The sequence below is a fragment of the Phalacrocorax carbo genome, chromosome 2, assembly GCF_963921805.1.
Source record: "Phalacrocorax carbo chromosome 2, bPhaCar2.1, whole genome shotgun sequence".
NCBI classification, from domain to species: domain Eukaryota; kingdom Metazoa; phylum Chordata; class Aves; order Suliformes; family Phalacrocoracidae; genus Phalacrocorax; species Phalacrocorax carbo.
In genome coordinates this window covers 154,812,021-154,839,929 of record NC_087514.1, presented here as the reverse complement: position 1 = coordinate 154,839,929, position 27,909 = coordinate 154,812,021, and the positions used below count along the sequence as shown (strand labels likewise).

Here is a 27,909-nt window from a genome sequence, read left to right as displayed (position 1 = left end):
CACCATTTAAAACTCTAGAGTGCTACATATACAAAAATATTTAATTTATATAGTATTCATAGCAATTGGAGGAGTGCCCCTTCAGTACAATATCCAGGTCTGTCTTTCTCATAACTGAGCAAATCATTCTTCTTGTCAAACACTGTACGGTTAGAAAATTTTCCACATCATGATTTGAAGGACAGCTTTTAACTGTTTTGTTGGACATGGTTAAAAGCAGCAATAAACATCTAAGAAGTTGGACCACAGCACAGTTAAAAGTTACTACAAAAACCTAATTACAGAGTCATATGGATTGGCTTGTTTTGTGTTAGCTTGGGCGTTCAGCAGCAATTCATCGTTTGACCCAGGAGGGATCTTTGGCGATATCTGCATTTTCAGGGCCAAGTACAGCTTGGCCACGAGTGCTCTTGCCAGCTGCAAGATACCTGCAGGGGAAAAAAAAACCAAACCAAAAACAAATGAGAAGCTGCTGCATTCAGTTACGGATAACTCTGCTATACAAGTTAAAAAAAGTTTAAAATGTTCTCATCTCAGGAGAAAGTGCTGTTTGATATGTACCCAGCGTTTGCTTTCACAGCATCTTTTGGAGTTAGTGTTTTCTCCCCAGCCATTACAACACCAGAGGCTCGTAAGGCACAGCCCTCGCTAGCCCAGCTCCTTAACATTCTCTTCCTCAGCAGTGGAGTTCAGAAGTCTGAAGAAGCACAAAATGTTACGAGACTAGAAGCAGCAGCTCACGTGGCTGGGAGCCGACGTCTGACTCTGCTCTTTCTCCAGACAGTTTCTGAGCCCTCCAAAAGTAAAACAATCCCCCACAAACTCAGAACGTAGGAGGATGTTCCATCTGCTAAAATGCAATAGGCAGGATATAATTAATGTCTCTCTAGGTTACAAAAACAGATCATGAAAGTAGTATGAAAGGCCAAGGGAAGAAATCCAAGAACTTTATTTCAACAACTTTCACGAAGTGTTTTCCTCTTCAAATTATGTTTTTGTTCTATTTTTCAAGTAAACGTTTTCTTAAGTGGAGTGCAGACTGACATACCTGTTTGATACATCAACCAGGTTGTCACTGTTGACAGCAAAAAGTTGTTCTCTGTGCGACTGCTTCATTTCGTCTGAAATCCCATATAAGAAATGATCCATTCCTAGGGAAAAAACAACCCAACACCACACACTGCACTGGTGTACTGGAATCTCAGCTACAGCTAAGTGCAAACTAAGACAGAAACGTGTGCTGGAAGGGAACAATGGAGACTGCCGTTAGGCCACTGTTCTGAGACAGTGGCTGACCGAAAAACAAATACCGAAGGTTAGAACTGGGCAAATCAGTTCTCTGAGGTAGCAAGAGTTTCCTATTTAGGAAAAAAACAACAATAATCATTTTCTATTCTGGTAACTGATGTAGTTTGTTAAAAATCTAAATGTAATGGTGGTCCAGAAAACCTAGAACACCCTGAAGTGATTCATCCTCAAGTCTCAGTACTTTCTAACAACCTTTTAACCAAACTTCACTTCATGAAGCTTCTATTTTTATTGTGGTTTATAACAAACTCAACATTCGCAATCAGCTGCAGTACACGTGCAAGGCAAAGGTTTGGCTGCCTTTCTGTCCTACACTCAGAAGTTTGCATACACATGCTTCAATGCTTTTGTAGGAATACTTGCCCACAGTATTTTAATGTTAATATTATAGGTTGATGAACAACCAGAGAACTCCAAAATAATCACAGAACAGCTTTTTGTCATGCAAATAATCATGGGGGTGAAAAGTGGCTTGGGAGGACATGTGTCAACTGGTCCAACCTCCTGCCCAAAGCAGGGCTTACTTCAATGTTAGAGAAGGTGGTTCAAGCCCTTATGCTGGGCCTGACAATCCACGTAACACCAGTATGAAGGGCCAGGGTATTTCTCTCCACAGCAGCTTCCAGGACTATTGAACAATGTTCTTTTCAGTGTTTCACTAAATCTGCCACAGCACCGTTAAGATGCGTGTTCAGATATCAAAGAATGTAAATCATTACTCTCGCAAATACCAACGTTCCTTATGCACGCATTTCATTCATACGCGCCTAAAATAGATTGGTTGGGGTTTTTTTTAAGTGCCCAGATGAAAACCGAGTACTGTCAGCTGAAAGTCAGCTTCAGTTTAAGTTTTCTTGTTTAATAACTTCGTGTTAATACAATTACATATTAAAATAACGCTAATTTTAACCTTAAAATTCCTTTCTGCATAGGAAAGGAATGTATTCTAGCTTAGCAAGTTTTGGACTGAAATTAAGCCGAGAATGGGGGAGGGGGGGGGAAAGCGAGGGAGGCAAAGCAATCTGTGAGCAAACTGAAAAGACGAGAAGATAGTACCAAGCCACCCTAAGTACGCAGATGCATAAAGAAGATGACACCCTCCACCAGAGCAGACACTACTTCAAAAAAAGCATGCACACAGGTGGTCAGTGACGTTCATAGTCAACGTGCATCCTTGTCTCGGGGAAATAATCCTTCAACTTTTCTTGAATCAGAAGATCAATAGTTCTATTTATTTTCTTGCGTTTAATGCCCTTTCCAAGCCTAAAACTGTTTCCTTAATCTACCTCCATCTCCTAGCTGTATGCACCTGACGTCAAGGAGCACTACGAATATGGCAACTCCAGTAGAGACTGAACGCACGTGGTGTTCCTGAAAGGGAGCAACAGGAATTGGCTGCTTCGTTGAAACTGCAATTGCCTGACATCTGCCAAGTACAAGTTTTATCATACGATACATTTTGCCAACTCAGCTATTTTCTTCCCTTTAAACTTAAATAAAAAAGTAAACATTGGCAGCGCTGGGAGGCTGGTGACAATATACCTTTATCTGAAGGAGCTATTGGTGCGTCTACAGCAGCAAATACTGCTAGCTTAGCTTCATCGATATCTTCTTGTGTGAATTCTCCAGACTTGGCCCATTCGACTGCGTTTTCAAATGTTTTCAACGTGGCTAACGAATTCGGGTCTCTTAGAAGGAAAAGGAAAAAAATTCATTACTTTAGTCTTACAATATGAAACACCAGAATTGCTTTTTTCTCATTTCATTTGTAGTTTTCTATGCATCAGACAGACAGACACGGGGATTAAAGCAAATTATAAACTTCCTTTTTGTTTACAAAAAGAGGTTTTGGGTTTTACAGTTGTTTTTTTCTTTTCCCCAGAAGAAAGAAGTGTTTATAAACCAGGAGTATTTTGATTTTAGATACACAAATGCAGCAAGTTCAGTTGCCTAAGTTCCAAGGCAGCGTGTAGAGACCTGGTATTTAAAACCATGGTAAACCAGCAGTGTTTACTGTGCACTATCGATTTCGCTGCAACAGCTTAGTAAGCGTAACTGCCATGAATATCAACAATAGTAATATTTATGATATGCCCTATCTTCCCTAAGTTGCATTTCCTGCCACACCTGTTTGTGCTCTCTGTAAAACAGGTGCAACAGGTTAACAACTACTGAAATACTAACCAGGACAAGTCCTACCATGTTGAAGCTTCACAGCGAGGCAAGGCGGCCCAAATTCTTGCTAGGAATCCCGACCAAGTAGGCTGTGCTAGGCTGCCTTTGGTCTAGGGAAACGATTTAAGCCATGTGACATTTTTAGTGGGCATTATAACTAGTCTTTAATACCTCCAGTTCAAGTTTCATCCAAAAAGTGTTTGGTAAGACCAATGCAAAGTTCTAGACTGGCAAAAAAGGGGAAAAGAAAAGGGGGGAGGGGGAAGCCATTCTAGCTCATGACCAGCAATGCTTTCTGCTGAATCTCTGATGATTCCAGTGAGTCACCAAAGGAAGCTGCATATTTTCAAACTCAGGACCCTAGGGAACAAAAACGTTCTACTTCCTGGTCTCAAATTTACAAGAGTCAAATTTACAAGAGCCTTTTCAGGGCCTCCTCAGCCCAGGAAGAAACAAGTGAAAGCCAGTTTTACATAGATCCGGTACCGAGACAGTAAACATCTCAGCACAGAGACACAAGAATGGCTGCTACCAGCAGAAATAATGTAGGATTTCCCAAGGACAGAAACCAGAGAAAGCAAAGAGGTGTTTATCAACAAAACAATACACCTTAAGCAACTGATCTGAACACCATCAGCACTGAATCACTTTCTTGTGATGCAACATTCCTTTTATTTCACTTGATCTTGAACAAGAGCTACAACTAAGTCAGAAAAATGTTAGCTGTAACTGCAGCCAGCAGTCCCCTCGGACGTGAACAGAAAAGAATGAACCTACTGTTGTTACCTGTAGGAGTAGAAAGTGAATATGCCGTTGTGACTAAGTTTAGCACCTCCACCATAAGCCCCTCCTTTCTCTCTGATTTCTCTATGTAGGAATTTAGCTGTCATCAACCGCGCAAGAATTCGAAGGCTGTAACAAGAGAAACATCAATAGTAAAAATGTTAAATGAATTGGACAACAGTAATATTTGCAACTTCCTCTGAAGTTCGTGAAGATCCCTGTTTGCAGTGCATTGCTTCTTGTAAGCTACTACAGTAATGATAACAATACTCAATATTTAATAATAGCTGAATAATGTGACATCACCGTAAGAGTGGCGCTCCTTTGGAACTTGCTTTGATTATTTCTATTTATTTCACTTTAAGGAAATACGAGAGTAGCCTCCTAAACTTTGTTACATGCAATAGGATTGTCAACTCAGACACACCCAAGCAGGCAGGGCTGTGTATTCAGAAGTTAGGGGATAGCAGCCCCTCATTACTTAATCTCAGCATTTACTGAAACAGGGCATTTCTGGACCTAGCCATGCAAAGGCTGCTCCATAAAGAATCTGTCACAAATGCACTGCAAAGCGTTTTCTGTCGACACTCCATTTTGTGTGGTCAGCCTAACACTTGCCATTTTGTTTTGTGCTATGCAACATATACACACAGAAGCCCCCTGCTGATTCTGTTTCCCACCTCGCATAGTCTGCAGCTGTGTAGGGAACCGTTCGAATGCATTCCGCAGTGTAGTTCACTGGAAAGGGAAGTACAAAATGGGTCTTCATCTGGCACGGTTTGAAAGTAGGATCCTAAGAGAAAAATGCATTATTGTCACAGCTCGCACAGATGAGGCAGTTTATCCATTTGAGATCTCTGTCTTTTTTGAGAACTATGAAATTCTGCCAAACACAGACACACAAGCTGCCACTTGACCTGCACCGCAGTCACTGACGTTTCGCTTGTGCCCCTATTAGCAATCCAGTACACAGAATTGCCTTGGGAAACTGAAGTACACATTCACCGAACACCAGCTTCCCAGTTGCGCAGGCCTTGTATTATTACCGAAGAGTTTTGACTGGCATGCTTCCCCTGCCCTGGCTTTACTTTGACTGAACCAAGTGTTCAGTCCTATGGCCACATAAGTGCATGGTCACCACATCCTATTTCAGTCCATCTGCTCAATTTTAGCTATTGAAACCAGATTTAGAAACTGAAACCCCCGAAAAAATGCAAACTATTTATGAACAGCATTAGCTCTATGAATTTCTGCCCAAACTTACCCTGTAATAAACTCGATTCTTCCTTACACCCCCACTTCAAAACTTCCAGTCCTCTCTGTGTCTCCAGGCCTCTGCAGCACTCGCTTCTTCACGTCTTTCACACATACACCTGATTGTGGCCTTACTTAAGCATGAGCAGAGCCTTACACACCTCCAGTAGCTTTTACGACCCCATTTCGATACTCCCAAGCCTTTCTTAGCTCCAGAGACTTGCCTCCCAGCCCCTCACACATCTCTGGCTGGCTGGGCCAAGCACAGCAGCATATACATGACAGGGCAGCAAAGAAAATCACAGCTGAGCTCTCCATGCTGCCTTCTCAAAGGAGAGCTCAGGGTATGCTAAACTATTTTTCTCTCCTGTAGCCAAGTAAGAGATATTTATTTTTACTTGTCATTGATGGTCTTCTGCCAGGTGTCCTTCACATTCTGAATCATTTAGGGAGGAGGGGAAAGGAAAGGAAGGGGCTAACTGGCAGTGACACCACACAGGCCTGGTTCTGAAACCAGGATGAAAATAAAACAAGCATCACTTACAAGACACAGCACAAGCAGGTATTTGCCTGCACACGTGGTGTGAAGTTAGCTGAATGACCTTCACACCAGAACCAAAAGGGATTACACAGGAGGATGAAGAAGTTTGATGGCTATTTTAAAGAAACAATACAGTCAGAGGGTGGAACCGAAGGGCGCATCAGGGTTCAGTGGCGTGCTCCTAAATAGTAACAGCATCTGAAGATGGACCATTAGTAGCAGTAACAGCCCTCGAATACCAACATCCCCAACCAATAATGTACTTACGTTAACTAGTTTCCTTGTGATCTGCAAACCAGCAAGCATTTCGCTTCCCACAGGTTTGACTTCTGAAGATTTCTGCAAGAGACCCAGCCCCTCATATTAGAAGATGATTCAACAATTTAGACTAATAATACTACAAATGCAATCCCTACCCTTCAAACCTCTTTGAAATCACCATCAGACTCTGTCTTCACAAACATAAGCAAGCTACTTGGTTACTTCCTTATATTTGAACTTCTAAGCAAATGCCAAATAAATTTCCTTTCAAGAGTAATTTGGCAATGAAAGACACCAAGACAGAGATTAAATGAGGCCCACAAAGTTTCAGACTATCATTTCCCATGGAACTCGGAGCTTATTCCAGTCTCGTCAGAAATTAAGACAGATCCACATATTGACAGAGTGGATTCTTTGCCAACTCTAGTGAGCCAAGCACACTTTGTGCCAAACGTCCTGAACATCCAGATAATGAAACAAATTCCTACGCAGCTGAGGTACTGCACATCATGCCCTGCTTCCTTTCGGGCAACATTTCACATAAAGCTCAGCTGAAACAGAAATTACAATTTTACGCGACAGAGAAAGGAAGAACTACTCTTCTCACACCCCATGCAAAAGCAGTAACCCCAGGGTAAGGCTTGACAGCTGATCTACAGGATTAGTATTGTCTGTTTTATTGAGGTGAAGGCAGCCGCTGTGGCAAAACACATAGCAGCTTATCAGAGCTGACTCTTGCAAATTTCTTCAGACACTTTTGTGTGACTTGGTATCTGTGTTCAAATTATCTCTTGATTGCACAGTGGTCTTCACACAAGATCAAATCCAACCATGTTTGATGCCTTAGTCACAAATTAAGTAATTTCTTACCTCAATCACATGGGGACGAACAGGTTTCCTCTCCTTTTTACTTTTAGCTACGCCCTTTATAAATTTCTCTACTTCTTTAGATGCTTCTGCTACCTGTTGAGGTGCTGCGTTCACTGAACATCTGTTAAAAATATACACCACGTTTTTGAATACGTTTTTGTGTTTTCGGACAGTCTTTTATAATTCGCACCACTTTGTCTTCCTGAGCATTTTCTGTTAAGTCATCAGAATGTTAGATCTGCCATCACCGATTATCATTATAACAGAAAAAAGCAAAATATTCATAATCCAGCATTTGTTATGACAAAAAAAAAAGTCACAGTCTGATTGCTTTCCTTTTGCTTGCCCAAAACCACCTTCAGACCTAAACTTCAGCAGTAGCTGTCAAACCAGTTCTGTGCACAGGACAGGGCTACATCACTTTTGCAACATATAGATGTCCCTCAAAGAAACTGTCATTCTCTCTATTCTCTCTTTACAGGCAGACTTACCATGGTTTTGAACAGTATAGATATTTCCATAATTTTATTTATCATTTCATGCTTTGCAAAACAAAACTTTGCAACTTATGTCACTTTATATGGACTTATTTTGGGAACTAATGCATCTGACACTAAACACCTTAAAGTGCCCTCTTACTTTTTCCAATATATGCATAAAGCAAATTTCAGAATGTCACTATTTTCCTTTTAGGAAAGAAAAACCCTGAACAAACTGCATTCTACTATTACAATACAACAGTATATTTTCTCCAAATCCCACAGGCCATTTACACACTTTTGGTACAACCGTCACATATGAAATGTGCCGTAAGTTTCTCATACCTGTTTAAAAATTGAACAAAATAAACCACAGCTGCCACTTTGTAAGCAAGGAGAATTTAAGCTAGCAACTTTCTTTTGCAGTTTTTCCACAGACCTCCCCGTTTCCCAAACCCCAGTGCTCCATGACACGCACTGAGACACGCCCATTCACAGGCCATGCCCTCTCCTTAACCAAAGTGCCTCTGTTTTTTATTATCTGGAACTCACCTGATGTTGTCACTATTTAATAAATACTTCTTAATGCGTGGTAGTTTGCGTAGTATTGGTTTAATATCAGACATTTCTGCTATTCTCTTCATCAACTTCACCTGTGCAGGAAGGGAAGGCAGAAAGACTACAGATTAAGCCAATAGAAAGAATTAGCAAAAACGAGCCCTGTAATTCCAAAGCCAAGGATTTGGGCCTCGCTGACGGATGCCATTAACTTTTCACCTGATCCATCCCACTGAACATTTCTTGCAGCTCTCCAGAAGGTGTCAGATTTTTGCTGGCTCTAATAGAGGCGTATAAATGCCCACAATCTGGAATCCCGTTTGACAGCTCCTGGGCAGTCTTCTTAACCAGCACTCTGAAATGTTCTTCCTCCTCAAACCGGGGGCTGAAAAAGAGCAGAAGCAGGTCTCTCATGCAGAAGCACTCCAATAGAATTTGTAATGCTGAATCACTCATCATCCCAAGTTCAACAAAGAGCTCTTACTGTTGGCTCTCCATGTAATCCACTACACAGTCATGCACATAATGGAATACTTTGGTTTAGAAACTGGGAGCCACTCAAAGATAGAGTTAGAAAAAGAAATCCCAAAGCAGGCTCTCTAGGAAGAGGAGAATGGTTGGAGGAAGCGGGACAAAGAGATCCCCAAAACACATGCAAACACACAAACAAATGAAACCAAATGTACTGTACTTGTTAAATATTTCACTCCACAAATGCATCATGTCTGGCAGATTTCTATCCAAGCACAGAGATGAAAAGAGCACACCCTGAAGGGAAAAAGAAAAACAAAACACAAAAAAAAACCCTTCACACAAGACAACCAAACCAATGGCCTGAGAAATGCACACTAACTTTTTATGGAAGTGATGCAATGATGCCAACCTAATGCTACACATCACAAAGCCACTTTAATGCAGGCTGCGCTACTAAAATCAGAGCAGACAAAATGTGATTGTTCTTGACACAAAGCATGCCTGTTGATTCCTCCTCCTTAACACTAAGTAGCAGTTCAGAAACTGAATTTCTTATTTTTCACATAAAGTACAAATACAACTGTTCTGGGGATGCACCTTTCCGCAAAGAAGCCTCCCTAATTCATTCATCTCCAGGATCCCTCGGGAGCAAACCACAAGCCACAGCAGCAGACCCCAGCAAGTCTGAAAAAACCTTAAGAGGATATTGCTAGGACTGTTATGCCAATTACTACCGTCTAACAATCTTGCAAACTTCCCGTGTTTCTGAGCCACGTTCACAGTGGCATACGCATGGTAACAGCATTCTCTATGTAACATGTTATTCCATTCTGTCCTCTACCCTCTGCTTCCAAAATTTTTTTCAGCAAACGTATGGTGACAGATGCTAATGAAGTACTGTCCTAAAATGGATAACCACATCAAGCACTCCCCTTAAAACGAAATACTGCATTGCTGTAATTGTCAAATTTATCTTACACAAAAAGGCACTAGTCATTTTACAGACTAAGTCCACATTAGCTGACCCTCTACCTGGAAGCCCTGACTAACCCGTAACTACAGAGCAGCTGCTATTGCAAGTGTAACATCTTGAAGTTTATGATTAGTTTACCTGTTCGTACACATCCAGGTGTGAATCATCTGTAATGACGTGTGGGCTGACAGACATCCCACCTGTTTTTAGCTCTATTTTCTGGGCTTGCTCCCTGTAATCAAGGGCTCCACATCCCATCCTGCAAAAAACAATATAGAGATTTACTTCCATTTTCAAAGTATGCCAAAACAAGGATCCATACACCATTTGCAAAGGAGACCATTTAGGCCAATACTAATTTACCAACTAAACAGTTCAGGGTGTTACCAAGCGAACATAATACTTCACACCTTATGAAAGAAAAAAAAAATACAACAAGCTTTTCAATTAAAACCTCCTGTTAATTCAACACGGTGTATTAAAAAGTGCGCTTTATATACAGGCTTGCTACTGACATCCACATTGGAACTACAGTAATAACACCACATAAAGTGTTAGCACCAATAGAAAGAATAGATTCCTCCCAGCCCAGGTGACTTGTTCTGCCCTGTGCCACTCATTCTTCTGTAATGGGGTCAGTGTTCCTGTGACCACACAGTGGAATTAGACCAAAAATCTCTTTAAGTGAAAACTTTAATTTCTGCTAGGCTATATTTCATTTACATCAATTTTCCAATATATTGGGGGAATGTTTGTGTTGATGCTGGGGAACAAGGCAATGCAGAGACTGATGGAGAAAGGGGAAGGAGTTGGCAGCTCTGTGGGAAGAGGGAAGACCACTGTTTCTGCAGGATGCCAACTTACCAGCATTTCCCTTCTATAATAAAAAGTTGCTGAAGTTATCAAAAGCAGTATTATTTCAGTAAGCTGTATTACACCTTATTGCTTTAGCTTCTAAGAAAAGAAACCTCTCACTTTGTAATGACATTGCAGAAGAGCGGCACGTATGGTTTGAGCTCCTCGGGAAGAGTGTTCAAGCTGGAAACAGCTCTGAAATAAACCACCCCATTGGTTGGCTGAGCACAGTACTGGACAGGAATTTCACCAGCTAGGGAAAAAAAAAAACACAAAAGCAAAGAATAACCAGCAGCTTCCTGCTATAAACATGTAAAAGCAAAACAATTTCTTGTGAGAACTTCACACTAAGACCTATTTTCTGTTGGCACTTCAGAGCCACTTCTCGTTTAAACTTTGCACATTGCAGTGAATGCTGGACTGAAGGGATTTCATTGTTTCTATTTTTGGTAGGATAAAGGATACTTGGACAATTTGGTGAGAGAACTCTGTTGACAAAGGCTACATTTTAGAGGTAACATTCAAATAAAGGAATGTTAATTTGTTTCTGAACAACTCAAGAAGTTTTTCTCCCTTATTTTTTGCCTTCTTCACCTCAGAAGTTGAGGAAAGTGGGTTCCCGCACTGTACATTCTCTTCTAAGCCAGGGCATTAGAATATACACATTAGAATTTTCACAAAACCAGGTCATTTTAGTATCAAAATTGTACAGTACTTGTCACTTACTGGCATTTTTCGCAGGAAAGTATCTGTTAGAAATATACTACAGAGCAGTATCATCTGCAAGACTTTGATAGAACTGTAACAAAACTGAGATCTGCAATTTCATGTTTCCTATCAATCCACGGGGTAGCCAATGGCAAAGCACAGAGAAACTTGGCTGGAAGCTTATCTTTTTTTTTTCTATGGATCCTGTACACCATATTCTGTGAAAGCTAGGTAGGAATGGAAAGCAGTATGACAGTGCTCTGCACAAGCTGCCGGGAGTGCTGCACCCTGGACCAGCCCTTGGAAAGTGGCGAGATTGCTCAAGAGCAGCAGAGCATGCCGCCTAGAGACCACGACTGCAGGGCAGGGCAGGCAGTGAGTAAGCAGGCAGCCGGAGCTGCCTGGAGCACCATCAGGAGCGCTACTGCCAGACCCCTGGGAAGGGCAGGTGGCTGGTTCGAGCTGAAAACAGCCCTACATTGCCCCTCAGAGGTGACGGTGAGAAGCATCTGCAGATCCACTGCAAACTGCCTACGACAGCAATGGCAGATGGTGGACTAGAGGAAAAGGACCGTAACTATGGACAACAAAGAGAGCACATATGCTCTGTAAAGAGCAAAAAAGAGCAACAGCTGGGCAAGCAGCTAGATAACAATCCGACAGTGTTGCTCTTTTGAGGATGAAATAGTGGTTACACCAACCTGCGAGTGTTGTCTCCAGCACAGTGAATGGGATTTTGGGCTCGATGTCGGACACTTTTAGAGCTGGGAGACATGAGGTATCCTGAGGTTTGCTCTGAAGAGCAATTAATTCCAAACCTAGCAGCAGGGGAGCAGAATAACAGTTTGTCATTTTCACCTTTTAGTGAAAGTGCTCTTAAAATCTGCTGAGGTGATGCACATCAGGAAAACACAAGAGTTTGAAGCTTAGCATTTTCTATCAACAGTTCTTTCGAATATTTTACTGAAACAAATTCTTCAGATTATCACGTTGCAACAGCAAACAGAACACTCTATCTTTGTAAATTCTCTTTCCAATCCCCTCTTCACATCCTGTTTACTGTAACATGCAATTTAAACCCTGATGAAGTGGCATCTGCCAGCCTGTCCTGTCACCCAGCTCTGCAAACACCACCCCAGCACCACAGACCTTGCAAGTAAGAAGCTTCTTTCTAACCCATTTCCCCCAGTTCTTACTCAAGTGCTCTGTCAGTACACAGATGGAGCTAAACAGTTGTGTTTAATTTTACATTTCAGCATCTTTCAGATTCCAGCTGGTCACCTCTAAATACCCTCCAATTTATCTTCACAAGTAGAAAGCCTCATCTGATTTTCTGTTCCCCCGTCCCCCGCCTAGTACCAAAGCTTCAGAAGATTAATGCTGCTTTTTTAGAGGACTTCTGTGACTAGATCCCTGCTTTCACAAATTTCGATGATTGCCCAGGGTTTTCGAGTTTAAGTTATTGCCCAGAATAAGTTAAACACGTTATTTTTATAGTTGGCTTTTTATGTAGAAAAGAAACAGAATTAAAAAAATATAAGTTTTACAGGAGCATGGAGCAGACATCATATGCTCAAAATAAACAGGTTTAAGCTAAATGGTTGAGTGCATCTTGACTTAGTGCAAGTTAACATGGGAAAGAATAAGCAGATCAATATTTTAAAACAATTTCCTTTCTTCTGCCCTACTGGAGACACTGATCATTCTATTTTTGAGTGTTAAAACTAATGGAATATACCAATGGTACACTGTAGTGTAAACACTGCACTGCACAGCCCCAGAACACATATACACAAGCTTCCAACAAATCAACCCTTTCAGAGCAAATGCTGGGGAGCGCTTGAGAATTTAAGATATCCTACAGAACACTGGATAAAAAACTGGCTGAGTTTTTAAGCAGTTACTGAAATATGAAAAAGCATATTAACCTTTCTCAAAGATTTGAGTTTTCTCTTCTTCAGAAAGAGCATTGACCTTCTTTTCCAGCTTTTCTGCTTCCATTTTTGCTTGTTTATCATGGTAGTCTTCCTCTGGACTCATCGACAGAGTCAGTCTATGTGGATTATCCTGCAGAAGTATATCCCAAAACAAAGCGTTATGAATTTTGAGACAACTTCCTCCTGTTTTTCCTCAGATTATTGCTTCATCAGCAATAGACAAAAAACAGTCTGTGCATCACTTGGCTTGCATACCATCAGAAATATCACAAACAGGCAATTTAAACTCTTCATTTCATACAAAACACAAGGGTGGAGAAGAGGCAGCTTACCACAAGAACAAGCAGGAACAATCTTATGTGAATTTTAGTACAGAGTTACAATGACTTAACAGCACACAGTACTCATTAGTTTAATTCAACCACGGTTAAACAACTGTACGTAACACTACAGAGCAGCATGCCACAAGTTTTATCTGAAGAATGTTCTAAGATGGAGGATCTGGTTAAATGCAGGAGGGTTTCATTAAAACCTCTTTCAACCTGCCCAAGCTTGAGCGCACTGAGATCCCATATGATGTAAAATGTGCATGCCTTATCCTGCTCAAAAATGGTTTACATCAGTCTTGCATAATGCAAGAGTTCTCTGGCAGCAAGCGTCACAACTGCTGTTGAATTTTTCTTTGTTTATACCAGACTCTGGAATTTTAACAACAAACCTACTCAAGCAGCTTCCTTTTTATATAGTTCTGAGAGGCTATTCAAAAGATAGCGACCTCAGAAATTGGCCATTTCTAAGTGGGAGTCAAACAGCAACATCTGTCACTGACAGACACTGACAATAATTTGGGACAACATAATTGGAGTCTGTTTTATGAGTTTATTCCCCCATGCTTATGTGGGAAACTACAGAAACATGACTGATACAGAGTTGAAGGGGGAAATGCAAAATTAACCAGGCACAGTAAAATGAACAAGATGAACAGCATTCTCTCCCTTGCTCCCAGCCTTCCCTGCTTTATTAATCTCCAGGCACAATGTACAACAGTGTATAATCTTCTGATATAAAAACATGCAACTATCCTCACTACTTCTTACTGAGTCATGTTTTCTCGTAGCACCCTCAGCAGAACTGCACAGCAAAGGACATTCTCAAAAATACTGCACCTGTGTTTCTTCCCTACAAAAGCCAAAACCTTCACAGCTCCCTACAACTTCCAGACACCAAAAATGCCTTTAGGAAAACAGATTTCAATTGATGTCACTCTCTCTGGTTGCCTTTGAGTATATGAGAACCAACATTTACTCACTATTAAATCAGGTTGGCAGTTACCTGTAATAGATTTGCCCTTGAAAACAACTTGAACAATGGGATGGGGGGAAAAAACCTAAACAAACCCAAAAACCCACCACCAAAACAAACACCAAAAAAACCCCAAACCCAAAGAACACTTTTGTACTGCTATCACTGGATTTTTTTCTTTCTGGCATTAGCTAACTCAGGGCTTCAGAACTATTCAATGTTATAATGCCTTTAGTGTTTTTAATTCTTCAAGAACTCCAGTAGAACATATGGAGAGGAAAAAGAGCAGAAAGCAACTAGCACTGACAGCAAAATTCAGACGGCAGTTCAGTGAACTTGAGGAGCACCAGAACAATCTTCCTTATAACCAAAGTCTTTTCAAGGAAGTGGAGATACATCTTGCTATGCCAATGCTAAGGAACACATAACTAGGTCTGTAATTCTCTGTTCGCATCTGAGCTTCTCATTAGGAAAAACCCATATGCCTTTCTATAGCGTCAGGCATCACAGTTCAGTAAAACATTAGCATTTCATCTCTAGTACATGTGTTTCCAAATGTCCAACCAGACAATTTTTCCCATTTTGAAAAGTTTTCACTTCAACCATTTAAAATTAGCATGCTTCATTCAAAAGTGCTGCTGTTCATCTGCACCTAAAAATAGGCAGTATGGTTATAAAAAATAAGCCTTAGGTTTTACTTTGAATACAAAATTGTGATTTAAAAATTAATAATGCAGATATTTCTCCATAAGTTTTCCTACCTTAAAATATGTTTTAACTTTTTCCTGAAGAAATGTGGGATTTTCTTTAAGGCACTGCCTGAACCAAGAGACTTTATCTGCAATCTTCAGAAGCTCCACTGGATCCCCATCTTGATTCCAGCAGGAGGCTATATACTGAATGGGAAAGAATAATTAGGTAAGCAGGACAATCCATCTGCATTTCTGTAACTGACAGCATCTGTGTTCCATAGCTACCTTACCACTTATATTTGAATAGCAGACATATAATGAGTTATTCTAATATATTTGGAGCAGACAAAAAAGCTGAAATCTTTGTTCAGATTAAAGGACTCTTCCACCATCATCTGTCCCCTATTCTCGCCTCTAATTTTATCATACCAAACCACCTTTTGTTTTGGGGTTTTGTTTTTTTTTTTTTGCATAGGTGGGTCTATCTGTATTCTGGAAATCTATTGTAATAGTCTTTCCTCCCTCCCATTTAAAATAAATCCATTTTTCAGCCCAAGAATGAAGGAAAAAAAGAACAGGTGGCAGAGACAAAGTAGTACATAAATATTACAGTCTACCCATTTACTGTATCAGTCAGATGAAATGATTTATAATAAGGTAACTCAAACACGTGATGTAGATGGGACTTTGGAGAAAGAAACTCCTAAATAACCAGAAATAATACCAGAACATTTCTTTTGGAAGGATTTTTATTCTAGTTTTATTCTCTAGTTTGAGACTATTAAGTTTGCTTGAATCGCTATTGAAAGTTCTTTGAATACACCACCGGGCAAGATATCAAAACTGTCTCCATTTCTATTCTGTGTGAGTGGGGAAAAAACAAAACAAAGCAAAATTTAAAAAAATCCCAAAACATTTGAAAGAAAAAGCCCTTAAAAGCATATAGAAAACAAATGCATCAGAACTGCCAAAACCACCTTCACTTTTCTTACTTCTCTGATCACAAGCAGGTGTCACAAGCCTTCCAGACCTTTTCAGTAATATCTATTATTATCTATTCTGTGGAAAATCCCTAATGTGTTTTAAAGAACATTATTCTTTTACATTATGCTCAAGTTAATTCTCTTGCAATAAAAGTAATCACTCCTTATTTGAAGCTTCCATTGGGTCATTACAACAACTCAGTGCTGGTCTTTAGTACTGTAACCTGAAAGTTTACCCTAAAAGCTTAACCATGTATCTGGGAGTGTTGTCCAAACACTTCTTGAACACTGACAGGCTTGGGGCCATGACCACTTCCTTGTTGTTATGGTTTAACCTCGGCTGGCAGCTCAGCATCACACAGCTCACTCTCCTCACAGTGGGATGGAGGTGAGAATTGGAAGGGTAAAAGTGAGAAAACACATGGGTTGAGATAAAGACAGTTTAACAGGTAAAGCAAAAGCCACGTGCACAAGCAAAGCAAAACAAGGCATTCATTCCCTACTTCCCATGGGCAGGCAGGTGCTCAGCCATCTCCAGGAAAGCAGGGCTCCTTCATGCATAACAGTTACTTGGGAAGACAAACGCCATCACTCCGAAGATTCCCCCCTTCCTACCTTCTTCCCCCAGATTTATATGCTGAGCATGACATCATATTGTGCAGAATATCCCTTTGGTCAGTTGGGGTCAGCTGTCCCAGCTGTGTCCCCTCCCAGTTTCTTATGCCCGCCCAGCCTCCCCCCTAGTGGGGTGGGTGAGAAGCAGAAAGGGCCTTGACTCTGTGTAAGCCCTGCTCAGCAACAACGAAAACATCCCTGTGTTATCAACACTGTTTTCAGCACAAATCCAAAACACAGCCCCATACCAGCTACTATGAAGAGATTTAACTCTATGCCAGCCAAAACCAGTACACTGGGGGAGTTTGTTCCAGTGTTTGACCACTGTGTCTGTGAAGAACTTTTTCCTAATATCCAATCTGTACATCCCTGATGCAGCTTGAAGCCATTTCCTCATGTCCTATTACTGGACACCAGAGAGAAGAGACCAGCACCCCCTGCTCCAGTCCCCACCATGACGGAGTTGCAGACAGCAACGAAGTCGCCCCTCAGCCTCCTCTTCTCTAAGCTGAGCAAACCTGGTATCCTCAGCAGCTCCTGGTAAGTCATGCTCTCTAGTCCCTTCAGCATCTCAGTTGCCCTCCTTCAGACATATTTTAATATTTTTATGACCTTCTTATATTGTGGAGCCCAAAACTGCACACAGTACTCAAGGTAAGGCCACATCAATGCTGAGTGTAGTGAGACAATCACTTCTTTCGACCAGTTAGCTATACTGTCCCTGATGCACCCCAGGATATGGTTGGCCCTTTTTAGCCTTATGTGACTCATATCGAGCTTACCATCAATTAAAACCCCCAGATCCCTTTCTGCAGGGCTACACTCCAGCCTCATCCCCTAATCTACATGTACATCCAAAAACTATACCATCCCAGGTGCAGAATCCACATTTGTCCTTGCTAAATTTCATAGTTTGTGATTGCCTAGTGCTCTCATCTGTCAAGATCTCCCTGGAAGGCCTCTTTAGGGGGAATCAACGGCTCTTCATAATTTAGTATCATTGGCAAACTTACTTGAGATGCACTCAACTCCTGTGTCCAGGTCATTGATAAAAACATTAGAGAGAACCGCCCCTAAAATTGAGTCCTGGGGAACACCACTAGTGTGCTCTCTCTCTTCTTGGTTGTGCTCTCCAATTTACAAGTCTCATGTTAAACCAGGACTCTGCTGCTTTACCTAACTTTGTATGCCGAAGGAACGAACTCCTGTTCATGCTGAAGAAGATACACCACTTGAGAGACGGAAAGCAAAAGAACTTCTAAGCAACTGAAGTTGCTGCAGAGCAGAAAAAAAACAGAGGACACTGGAGAACAGTGGCAGCAGGAGGCCGATTTCCGAACTGACTGCAAATACCGCAGCTAACTCACTCCCAAACTGACAACCTGCAGACTTCTCAAAGACACCACATTCTTCTGTGGAAGATGTTTTCCATAACAGCTTAGGTAGCAAAATTTTAAGTCATGAATTGAATTAGTGTACATGTTCACTTGTGAACGCAACCCTGAATTCTATAGAAAAAATACAGTTCCCCTATTTGATTTTTAAAAATACATAGGCATCTGGCCAAAACATACAGTTACAGGAGCCAGTACAGCACGCCTCCCTTAGAGAAGTAATCAGCCCTACTGCAATCAAAGCCACTATTCAGGCAAAGACAACAGGCTTACTGCCTAAGTCATACAGTCAAGTCCAGCAACAGCTTGAAGGCTACTGAAAAGAAGGAAGAAAAATGTACATGAGATGACAAAGGACAAGCCCTTAAGTGAAAAGTTTTACATATTATAATCCTACAAAATGACCTCGTATTTTGTACAGTCGTAGAGAGTACACTTCTTATCCATTACTAAAAAAACACCACACATGGGTACACATACAGACTTACAGATGCCAGGGCAAGTCCAAAACTCGTAGACTGATGCTTCAGCTGGATTTCAATTTTGTGAAGTAGAGCTTCAATCCTATCTTCCTCAAATCCTTTCCTTTGGGAAGGGATGGCGAGAGAAGGAAATCATATCCATTAAAACTAATCACTTTAAGTGAAGTTATGAAAATGAATTACAGCATTGATAAAGGAAGATTTACAACATAATGTCTTCCACACTGAATTAATATTGATGTGAAATAATCTTATCATGCTGTGTCATTTATTGAAACGGCACTAATATCACCAAACACCTGGAGGTTATGCTACAATATTCTACAATAGAGGAATTTAGCAGATACAAGTTTTAAGAGTACTGAATAATATTACTGCCTCTTTGGTGCATTTATTTTAACATAATGAAATTTTTAAGGCATGTTATTATATACATACACCTGTATTATTACATGCTTATATATTATTACATTATTAATATCTAACTGTAAAAGACTGTATAAAAGCACTAACAGTATTCTCAAAAATTCAGCATTACTCACGCAATAACTTCATCAACTGTTCTAGCAATTATCTGTTTCACGGTATTGATGTCTCTTTCAGCAACACCCTGTAGACCCACGCTGAAATAAGCTTCTCTTGTTGAGCCATTAAACCTGGAATAAAACATATTCAACTTAGGGACAAGTACTTTAACTTAAGCATTAAACCTGCCAGCAAAAGCAGAAGAAGGGGAAGAACACCCTTAATTTCCACATACACACAAACAGAGGATTTTAAAAGCTGGATAGAAAGAAAAATAATTACCAAAAGAGGCAAGAAATGCCTCTTTTTTGTTCAATTTCAGTAGTAGTAGCACACTGTTAAGAAAACATACAGCGTACGATATTAGAGAAAGAAAAACAGTTACAGAAGAAAAGATGGTCTTTTCATTTTCCCATTCATCTGTTAAGTACTTTCAGGTAAAGAAGCCTCTTTTTCTAAGGTGAAAATTTTAGCTTGAGCTAAAATTCTACTTGAGCAGGTGAGTGGAATGGTACTTTTAAATGTGTACTTTTAAACCAGTATTTTTAAAGGAACTGGTGAAGTGTTCCATGTTTGCTGCAATTATTTTCCACAGTACTTAAAGAAAAGTAAAGATGATTCTGTTCAAGCTGTCAGGCAGGCTTACCCGCAAGAAGTTATCTTTAGAGAGACAAACTGACACTTGCAGAAATATGGAACACCTAGCAGTTTGAACCACAACCAACAAAAAGCCAGAGGTGTTCAACTCTAAACATCTACTCTTTCGTGTCTAAAAAACACAGAAGGATTCAGTGACAGACTCAGATGTTGAATACTGGAATACTGATCTCTGGACTCAGACTTACTCTTCTGGATTGATTCATCAGCACAGTCACTAAGGCAAATTAAAGCCAACTCACTGTATGGTTCAACACCATATTAATATAGTCAACCTGGAAAAGGCTCAGCAGACAGAACATACAGCTGAATGACTCCTTCAGTGTCTGAATACAGGTTTCTACTGCCATGCCCTGTGACATTAAGATGTCTTCATGGCACTGGCATGCATGACACAGGACTCACAGGAAATCCATGACTTCATGTAGAGGCAGTTCAAGCCAGGCAGAGTGGCCTAAGGCATTAAAATCATAGATGAGTATATTAAGGTTTCCCACTCAAACATCTGAGACAGCCAGTGGAGACAAAGGCATGATTTTTGTCACCCTTAAGTCTAAAAATCAGTCAGATGAATCATGCCCTGAAAGTGCTTCTTTCTTTATGCTGACAGTAAAGGCAAACTACAATGAGCAGCTGAGCCTGCAGTTAGGCGAAGACAATCCACTCACCCTTAGTCTGCAGTGCAGCACGAGCTCAAAAGACTGGCTGTAAGAGCTGCAGTTTGAGTAAGTAAGAGTTGGCAGAAATACCCTTTTGTATGGAGGTGACGGCAAGTTAACGGCAGCTAACTACATAAAAGCACATTTGTCCCAAACCTATCTACTACTAAATCACAGAAGTAAAGCAAAAAAAAAAAAACCACCAAGGTAACACAGTGCAGAGAAGAGCTAGCGAACTCTTCTGAGTGATACTAAGTGGCCAAGATGAAAATCCCAAGCAAATTAGGGAACTGAAGGCATACCATGTTTTTATCTACCCGTTTTTCTTGTTCGTAAGCTTTAAACAGTACAACTTTGTTTAACATAGCTTACTAATAATATCAAATTATTTTGATGAGCCAAAAATTATACTTGAAAATGCTTTACAGTTCTTCAGTAGAAACTCTAAATATTAAAATAAGCTTGTTCTGGTGTAAATTGGTTGTATGAGATGAATTCTCCCAGCCAAATAGTGATTTGTAATTTTCTAATATTGCTTGTAAATAATATAAATTGCAACACTTACCCAACATCCGGAGAAAAATCTGTACCAACACCAGATTCAATTAAGGCTTTGTAAAAAGGAGAATTCGGCCCATCGATCAACAGTGAAGACAACAGGCTTAGTGTGAACGTTTCAAAGGTGTCTGTAATACTGAAGAAAAATTAATAGTTCTTAAAAAACTTCAAGCTACAAATATGAGACATGCAGCATCACCAAGTTCATTTCAGAAGAATTACTTCTCTAAAACGATGTAGAGGGAGCAAGGGAGAAATAATTATCAGTTATGAACACTGCACCAAACCTTAGGGAACTAAGTTCTGTGTCTTTCACTTATTATAACTAGCAGTAAAGCAAGTTAAATTCGGCTGCAAGGGTAGATAAAGTTAGTAGAGGCGTCATACAGAAAAGTCTGAGCATGGCAGGAAAGACAGGAATCCAGCATTCCCAAAAGCCTAATCCACCAAACAGTTCTGTAAGATAAAGGCTGATTTTCCTTATGTCTGTTCTGCTAAAGAAGACAGGAAAAATTCTTAGTAATTAAACTTTCATCTACTGAAGGATTTGTCTAGCTTTCCCATGGCATTATTTAACTTAAAGATGACATTTATGAAGAGGGACTGAGGGACATGAAATATGCCTGCATCTTGCTTGAAGTTCTAAAATGAGCCTTTGATTCAGAATTTCATTTTGATACACTTACTCTGTCAACAAGTAGCTGACGCTGACAGTTGTTTGCTTGGAAGGATTGGCAGCAAATGAGTCTAAGCCACATGTTACACTGTGTTCTCTCTGTAAAGTATAAGAAATATGTTTCATGCAGACTAAACTCAGAGCAGAAGTTACAAATAAAAATAATTACTGCTTGCATCTTCATAGCATCTTCCTTCCAGAGATTTCTAATAATTTTACAGATACTCACAAGTAAGTTAAAACACAGGATATTGTGAAAGTATGAGCCATATCTCAATCTTTGCAAGTGGAGAAACAGAGGAGCCGATCAAGAAAATCTGGCCATGATTACCTCTCTAAGCTGGTTTTCAAAGAAATGCTTAAGCTTCTACACAAGCCAGGGAGGGAAGGGGCAGGAGAGCTGAAGAATTTATTTTAGACACCAACGTTTGGGAGTTTAGGTACCATTAGACGGCATTTTCTGACACTTAACTATCACTATTTGTATAAGTAGCTCTAAATGAGTTCCATTAATAAATGTTTCAATGCTCCAAAAGCTGAGGGACTTGAAAACTAGAAATAAGAAAAATAAACAACTCCTCGCAATCATTTAATTACTGAAACTCAAGAGTAAATGTAGTTTTTCCCTGCTTTAACCAAAAGTAAAAATACTTCAGCTCATTTACACACAAATGCACTTCTAAACACACAAACTCACTCCAGCAGGCTGGGCTAAAGTGTTAACATGTTATATCCAGTGTCTGCAATTCCAAGGCTGGATGTGCACCGTTTCTCTTTATTTGTTTCAATTTATTCTTTTTACTTACCGGCTTTTCCCAGACTTTCTGTTTTGGGATGTCAGTATTTGATTCAATTCTTCCAAATTTTATCAATGCTTCCTCATGTATTTGTTTCAAATGTTGCTCCAGTGGAAAATTACCATAAGTGAAAAACCTGCATTTCAAATGAAGGACTAGGATTAAGGATTTTACATTAAATTTACAGTAACAGCTTTCATTATATTCTGAATTGCATGTGATTTCCAGTGATTCAGTTACATCTAGAAGGGAACATGGTTTGTAAGACCCCTAGGTTAAAGGCCCACCAGTTTGCCTGGATAAAACCCCTGGATCTGCTGGTAAAATTCCACATTTTTCAGCTTCTGTTTTATGCTCGGGAGGCCACAAAAAGAAAAAAAAAAGAATTTGTTCAGTTGTAGCAATATACAGTGTTCCAAGAAAAAATATTATTAACTGAAGCCAGAATCCCAGTGCTCTGAAGTTTCAGAAAAGATAATTCTTACGGTCCTCACATATAATGTATAAAATACAACGATCTCAACTGATCTATAAACCTTGGTTGGATTCTGTGGGTCAGTCTACCAAAGCACACTCCCATACCTACAAGAAACATGGCTGATTTCGCTGGATTGAATATGAGGATGAGGTATGTCTCAGGTAAATGTTATTCGCTGACTAAAATCTAAACACAGGGACAATAGAATACTTGAGATGATGAAAAGAACAGAGGATGGTAAATTCACTATCATGACCCGAATGGATGTTCCATAAGCAAATTAATCAGACTAACAGATCAACTGCAAAATCAGTTTAGAAGAAACAATACTACAGGTTTCCCTCCATATCACCTTCAAATTTTCAAGCAAGATGACTTTTAGCAGTACCAACACCACCAGGATCTGACTCAAATGGATATCCATTATTTAGAACCTGAAATAGTAATGTGTCATTCAGGAGCAAATAAACAGTCATTTACATGTAACTTCTTGTAACTTAACCTGTTTTGACTCCAAGGACAGGAACCCCGAGACTCATCAGCGTTACTTGTATCGTAACTCCCAAACTTTACTGCCAAATACTTTTTAGTTAATGCTCCCTTTCCCCCCAGCCTGTATGAGTTCTAGGTGAATAATCTGTAAACAAAAATCCTCCAAACAAATACTCATAATCAAACAGGCAGATGTACTCTAGAAAATCAGCCACCTCTCTTTCAGTAGTCCCTGCTTCCAATTCACCCTTCACTTTTCCCCACAGGGCAAATCCCTTGCTTCAATGCTGTCCTAGCTACCGGTGGGCACAGGTTATCTAAGTTGCTGGCCATACGTACGGAAATACTGTATCGCTGCTTTTCCCTCACAAAAACACAAACAGAGTGCTAAATTGCTATATAACCTAGTCAGTCACAAATTTGAGATACCTGGAATTGCTTGGATGATAATGTGTGGCATGGAACTGTTTCAGCTGCTCCCATGTAAGATCAGGAATACATAATGGATCTCCACCAGATACTACACTGTAAGTGTGATCAGGAAGGATTTTATTCTGCAGATGCTGTGCAAATATCCTCTCATTATCTGCCTTAAGAGGAAAACAGCACATTCCGGTAAGTCATCAAAACACCTTTTTAAAATAAAAGGTACTCAACTGTAAGACCTAGGAGCTCGAACTTACACAAGAGCTGCTCCTTACATAAGCATTTTGTTCTATAGCCCCATGTACTTGGATAAAACTACCTATGTCGTTATTTCAATTGAAAATAAAATTCTACAATAAAATCCATTAGCAAAGTGTTCTTTTGCATGTGAACAAACTTTCCACAGACTAATTTTAAGAATGTACGTGTAACAGATTGCTGACTTTACTGAAGACTCAAATTTCAGAAAGAAATGGAAATCTTTGGTGCAGTAATGCCATTGATAACCTGCAGCTTAAGCCACTTCACCACGTATAAAATCTTAAAACAAACATTCACAGAACTTACAAATGCCCCTTTCATTTCATTAAAAACAACTCCTTTGAAGACTAGAGGTGTCTGAGGATCAGTTGGGTTCTCATGTTCTAACCTCCAACCTTCTTGCCTGAAAAAATTAGTAACAGGAAGTGTTGGGAGTCTGAAGGTTTTGGTTTTGGTTTTTTGGGGTTGATTTTTTTTTTTAATTTAAGGTTTACATACAACTCAAGCTGCCCACATCTTACCAGAAATCTAGTTGCCGCAAACATGGAAAGAAAGCTGCATCCAAGTACACGGACAAGAGATTTTGAAAATCCTTGGGGTTTTGTGTTGAAAATGGATAGAGTGTGTAATCACTAGCTGTGGAAAAATAAACATTAAAAGATCAGATTTTTAGAAAGTCTGAGATGCATTTTGCCCTCATTTATTTTTAATCTCTCCTCTATATAAATAACTGGAAGAGAAGAAACTTACTAAATTATACATATTTTTCCTGAGGAATACAGAAGTTTAATGCTGCAATTATTTTACCATGAAAACTTTGGTTTTGCCATATATGTAAATAATTAAATGCATTGTTGTATACTATAAAGATCCAGTTCTACTGGGACTTCATAACTGCCAAATGAACATCTGTTTTGCTGCCTTGCCTTCTTAGTTTTTTAATCTCTCACAACATTCACACTTAATAACAATGGCTCTCCAAAGGGAAATTAAGGAGAGACGACAGACAGCTCTTCTGCAACAAAACCTCATGCATTTTAGGTGGTATTATTTACGTTGGGCTCACCTGTGAATGCATTCATGAAAGTGGACAGCGACCTGTTTAACATTTTAAAGAACGGATCTCTGCAAGGGTACTTTTGAGAACCACATAATACAGTGTGCTCGAGAATATGTGGGACCCCAGTGCTGTCCATCGGAGTGGTTCGGAACTGTACACTGCAAGACAGACAGCACAGACAGGAGCACAGTTATTTGTGGTGAGAAGTCCACGTACCTCCTATCCACAGCTGAGATTTACGGGAACATTATCACTGTCTAGTAATTAACACGGCATACAGAAGGATGCAGAGTTACAGAGTTCTTAAGACTCTTCAGTACTCAGCCACTTCTAGAGGGTATCCACAACTATTTCTGGAGGTGGTACAGAAGTTTTCAGCATATAACTAAACACATTTATTTTTTAGCCAAAAGGCTCAGAAAAAAACTTCATGGAAGGTTATGATATAAAGAACTGTTTTACGTCTCGCAACTAAAGGCAATTTATCGGAAAGCCCAGTTTTCAGCTCACCAATAGAGAAGAGACAACAATGAATTTGAAGCAGTTTAGTGGAGAGCCACAAAGATGGTCAGGGGCTGAAGCACATGCCCTGTGAAAAGAGGCTCAGGAAACTGGGCTCATTTAGCCTGGAGAAGGAGAGGCATCAAGGAGACTCAAGAGCTGCCCTCCAATACCTACAACGAAGTTATGGTGAAGACAGGTTTATTGCATAGATATGTATGATGGAAGGACAAGAGACATTGTTCATAAATCAAAGCAAGGGAGGTTCCAACTTCATATTAAAGAGAAAAAAACCACACACAGACAGGCAAACATTAGGAACAAGTTGCCCAGAGAGCTGCAGAATCTCTGGAAATCTTCACCTGGAAAAATGTCTGAGGATTCTCACCTGAATTAAGTGCTGACCCTGTTCTGAGCAGCACATTGAACAACAGGCCTCACGACATGTGTTCCAACCTGAAAAACCCTAAGGAAGCCCCACAAAGAAAGTACTATAGTCTTTGTTACCACAGAAAAATCCATTTATTAAGCTGGATTGTAATTTATAAACCACAAATGGATGCTGAGATGGAACATGTTATACGAATATTTATATTTTACCTGAATAGATTATTGGAGTCCTCTCGAGCCACATGTAAATATCTGGCTCCTGTACTGTCATGGCTAAGCTTCACTGCAGTCAGGAAGAGCTCAGGAACAGCTGTCACCTGCATTGGAAAAAAACATCTGTATTACAGCATGACTGCAACTCGGTCAAATAAATCATAGATGATACAGCAATGATCAGTTTGTTATCCTGCATTTAATACTGTATACGCCAGTATTATGTAAATTATTTGTTCCTCGGGGGCGCGGGGAAAGAAGTATGCAAACGGAAAAGTAAGTTAAAAAAAATATCAATTAAAATACACTCAACCAAACAGCTATACTGTTCCGGTATAGATATTAAGACTAGAACAGTTCAATGAGAAATACAAAGGAAAGGCATATGTTCAACTGCCAGTGGTTAGTGTAGCAAGAGAAAAATGAGGGAACTTAGTTCAACCACTAGGTCCGTCACCAGCAATCGCTTTTCTGCAGACTGCCTTTACTCTCTACTTCTGCTTTTTTCTTTTAAAAAAAAGTATAAAGAATTTCCACATATTATTTCCATTGAAGGTTCTTAACAAAGGTATTAAAAGCAGCTTAGGAGATAAAAAATTACTTGAACGTGTTCTGTAAAACAGCACACAGCAAAGTTCAATTATCTGTCAGGACTTTTAGAAGACCGCAGCAAATGCTCGACATCTGCAGCAGACCCACAAACTCCGGGTGCATTATCTCCTCTAGAAGAGTTACCTCCCTACAGGAACGCGCGTTAACGCCACCTAAGGAATTTGGCTGCAGAGGGATAACTACAAGTAACTACTGTATCGTTTTTTAACCGACCACCCTACGCACCTATGCAAATATTTAGCGTGTGTACTCCTGGCCTTGCTTAAGGCACTTTCCAGCCAAGGGAAAATTTATCTATACAAACCCCGAGGAAACGCAAGCGAAGGGCGACGCTTACCTGCTTCACAGTGAACCCGTGGATCTGCTCGCCCACCCGGTACTGCAGCGCTCTCTCACTAGCGGAAACGCTCTTCCACCTCCGCCGCTTCTGATCCAAAGGCCTGAAACAACAGTTCCCTTCACGCTCCCGCCCGCGGCGCCGCGGCGGCGGCCGAGACAGCGGCCCTCAGCCCCGCGCCGAGGGCGGGCGGCGGCGGGGGGACCAGAGGGCGCCACCGCGCCCCCCGGGCCCCGCCGGCAGGGAGCTGCCCCTCGGGGGCGGCGACTCCCGTGGCCTCACGCCGGGCACAGTCGCGCCCCGTCCTCCGGCCGAGCGGCGCGGAGCCCGCCCAGGCCCACGACGGGGCCCGGGGAAGCGGAGGGCGGGCCGCCACCCCCGGCGCAGTGCCGGCACACGGGCCGGGGCCAGGCAAGGAGGGGAAGAGATCACTCGCCCGCCACCCCCGGCTCGCTCCCGCTCCTCACCGCCCGCGGCTCAGCAGCCCCCGGGCCGCCCGGTAGCGGCTCCACATGGCCGAGCTCCTGGGCAGCGGGACGGGCCGCACAGCCGGGCCGGCGCAGGCGCCGCGGCCCCCGCCAGCATTGGCGGCGGGAAGCTCCGCCCCGCGCTGCGGCGGCCGG

At 40.9% G+C, this 27,909-nt stretch overlaps 1 protein-coding gene across 2 annotated transcripts; it reads right to left on the bottom strand.

Moving 5' to 3' along the window:
• Positions 1–23: 23 nt before the first annotated feature.
• PITRM1 (pitrilysin metallopeptidase 1) lies at positions 24–27,909 on the bottom strand. Of its 2 annotated transcripts, XM_064444984.1 has the most exons (27): positions 27,754–27,909; positions 27,287–27,389; positions 26,335–26,441; positions 25,240–25,391; positions 24,695–24,809; positions 24,480–24,576; positions 23,916–24,076; positions 22,526–22,652; positions 21,730–21,818; positions 21,051–21,179; positions 19,187–19,300; positions 18,651–18,747; positions 15,240–15,374; positions 13,168–13,306; positions 11,941–12,057; positions 10,652–10,784; positions 9,815–9,935; positions 8,921–8,997; positions 8,449–8,614; positions 8,224–8,324; positions 7,193–7,313; positions 6,329–6,400; positions 4,947–5,059; positions 4,270–4,395; positions 2,851–2,996; positions 1,049–1,151; positions 24–428 (listed from the first exon to the last, which is right to left on the bottom strand). In XM_064444984.1, exons 1-27 carry the CDS (start codon positions 27,798–27,800, stop codon positions 335–337), a joined length of 3,102 nt encoding a protein of 1,033 aa, XP_064301054.1. In that variant the 5' UTR covers positions 27,801–27,909; the 3' UTR covers positions 24–334. The 2 variants fall into 2 exon arrangements, with proteins under 2 accessions (XP_064301054.1, XP_064301055.1); XM_064444985.1 differs by lacking the exons at positions 24,480–24,576; positions 26,335–26,441; positions 27,287–27,389; positions 27,754–27,909 and having other exon boundaries at positions 25,240–25,381.

Bases quoted from the DNA above. Each gene is read 5' to 3' on its own strand.
- PITRM1 (XM_064444984.1), bottom strand. From the start codon at position 27,800: ATGTGGAGCCGCTACCGGGCGGCCCGGGGGCTGCTGAGCCGCGGGCG. The intron at 25,392-26,334 runs GTAAAATATAAA...TCTGTCTTGCAG, and splicing joins GACTCCAATAATCTATTCAG to TGTACAGTTCCGAACCACTC. The intron at 19,301-21,050 runs GTAAGTGTTGCA...GTTTTATTCCAG, and splicing joins GATTTTTCTCCGGATGTTGG to GTTTAATGGCTCAACAAGAG.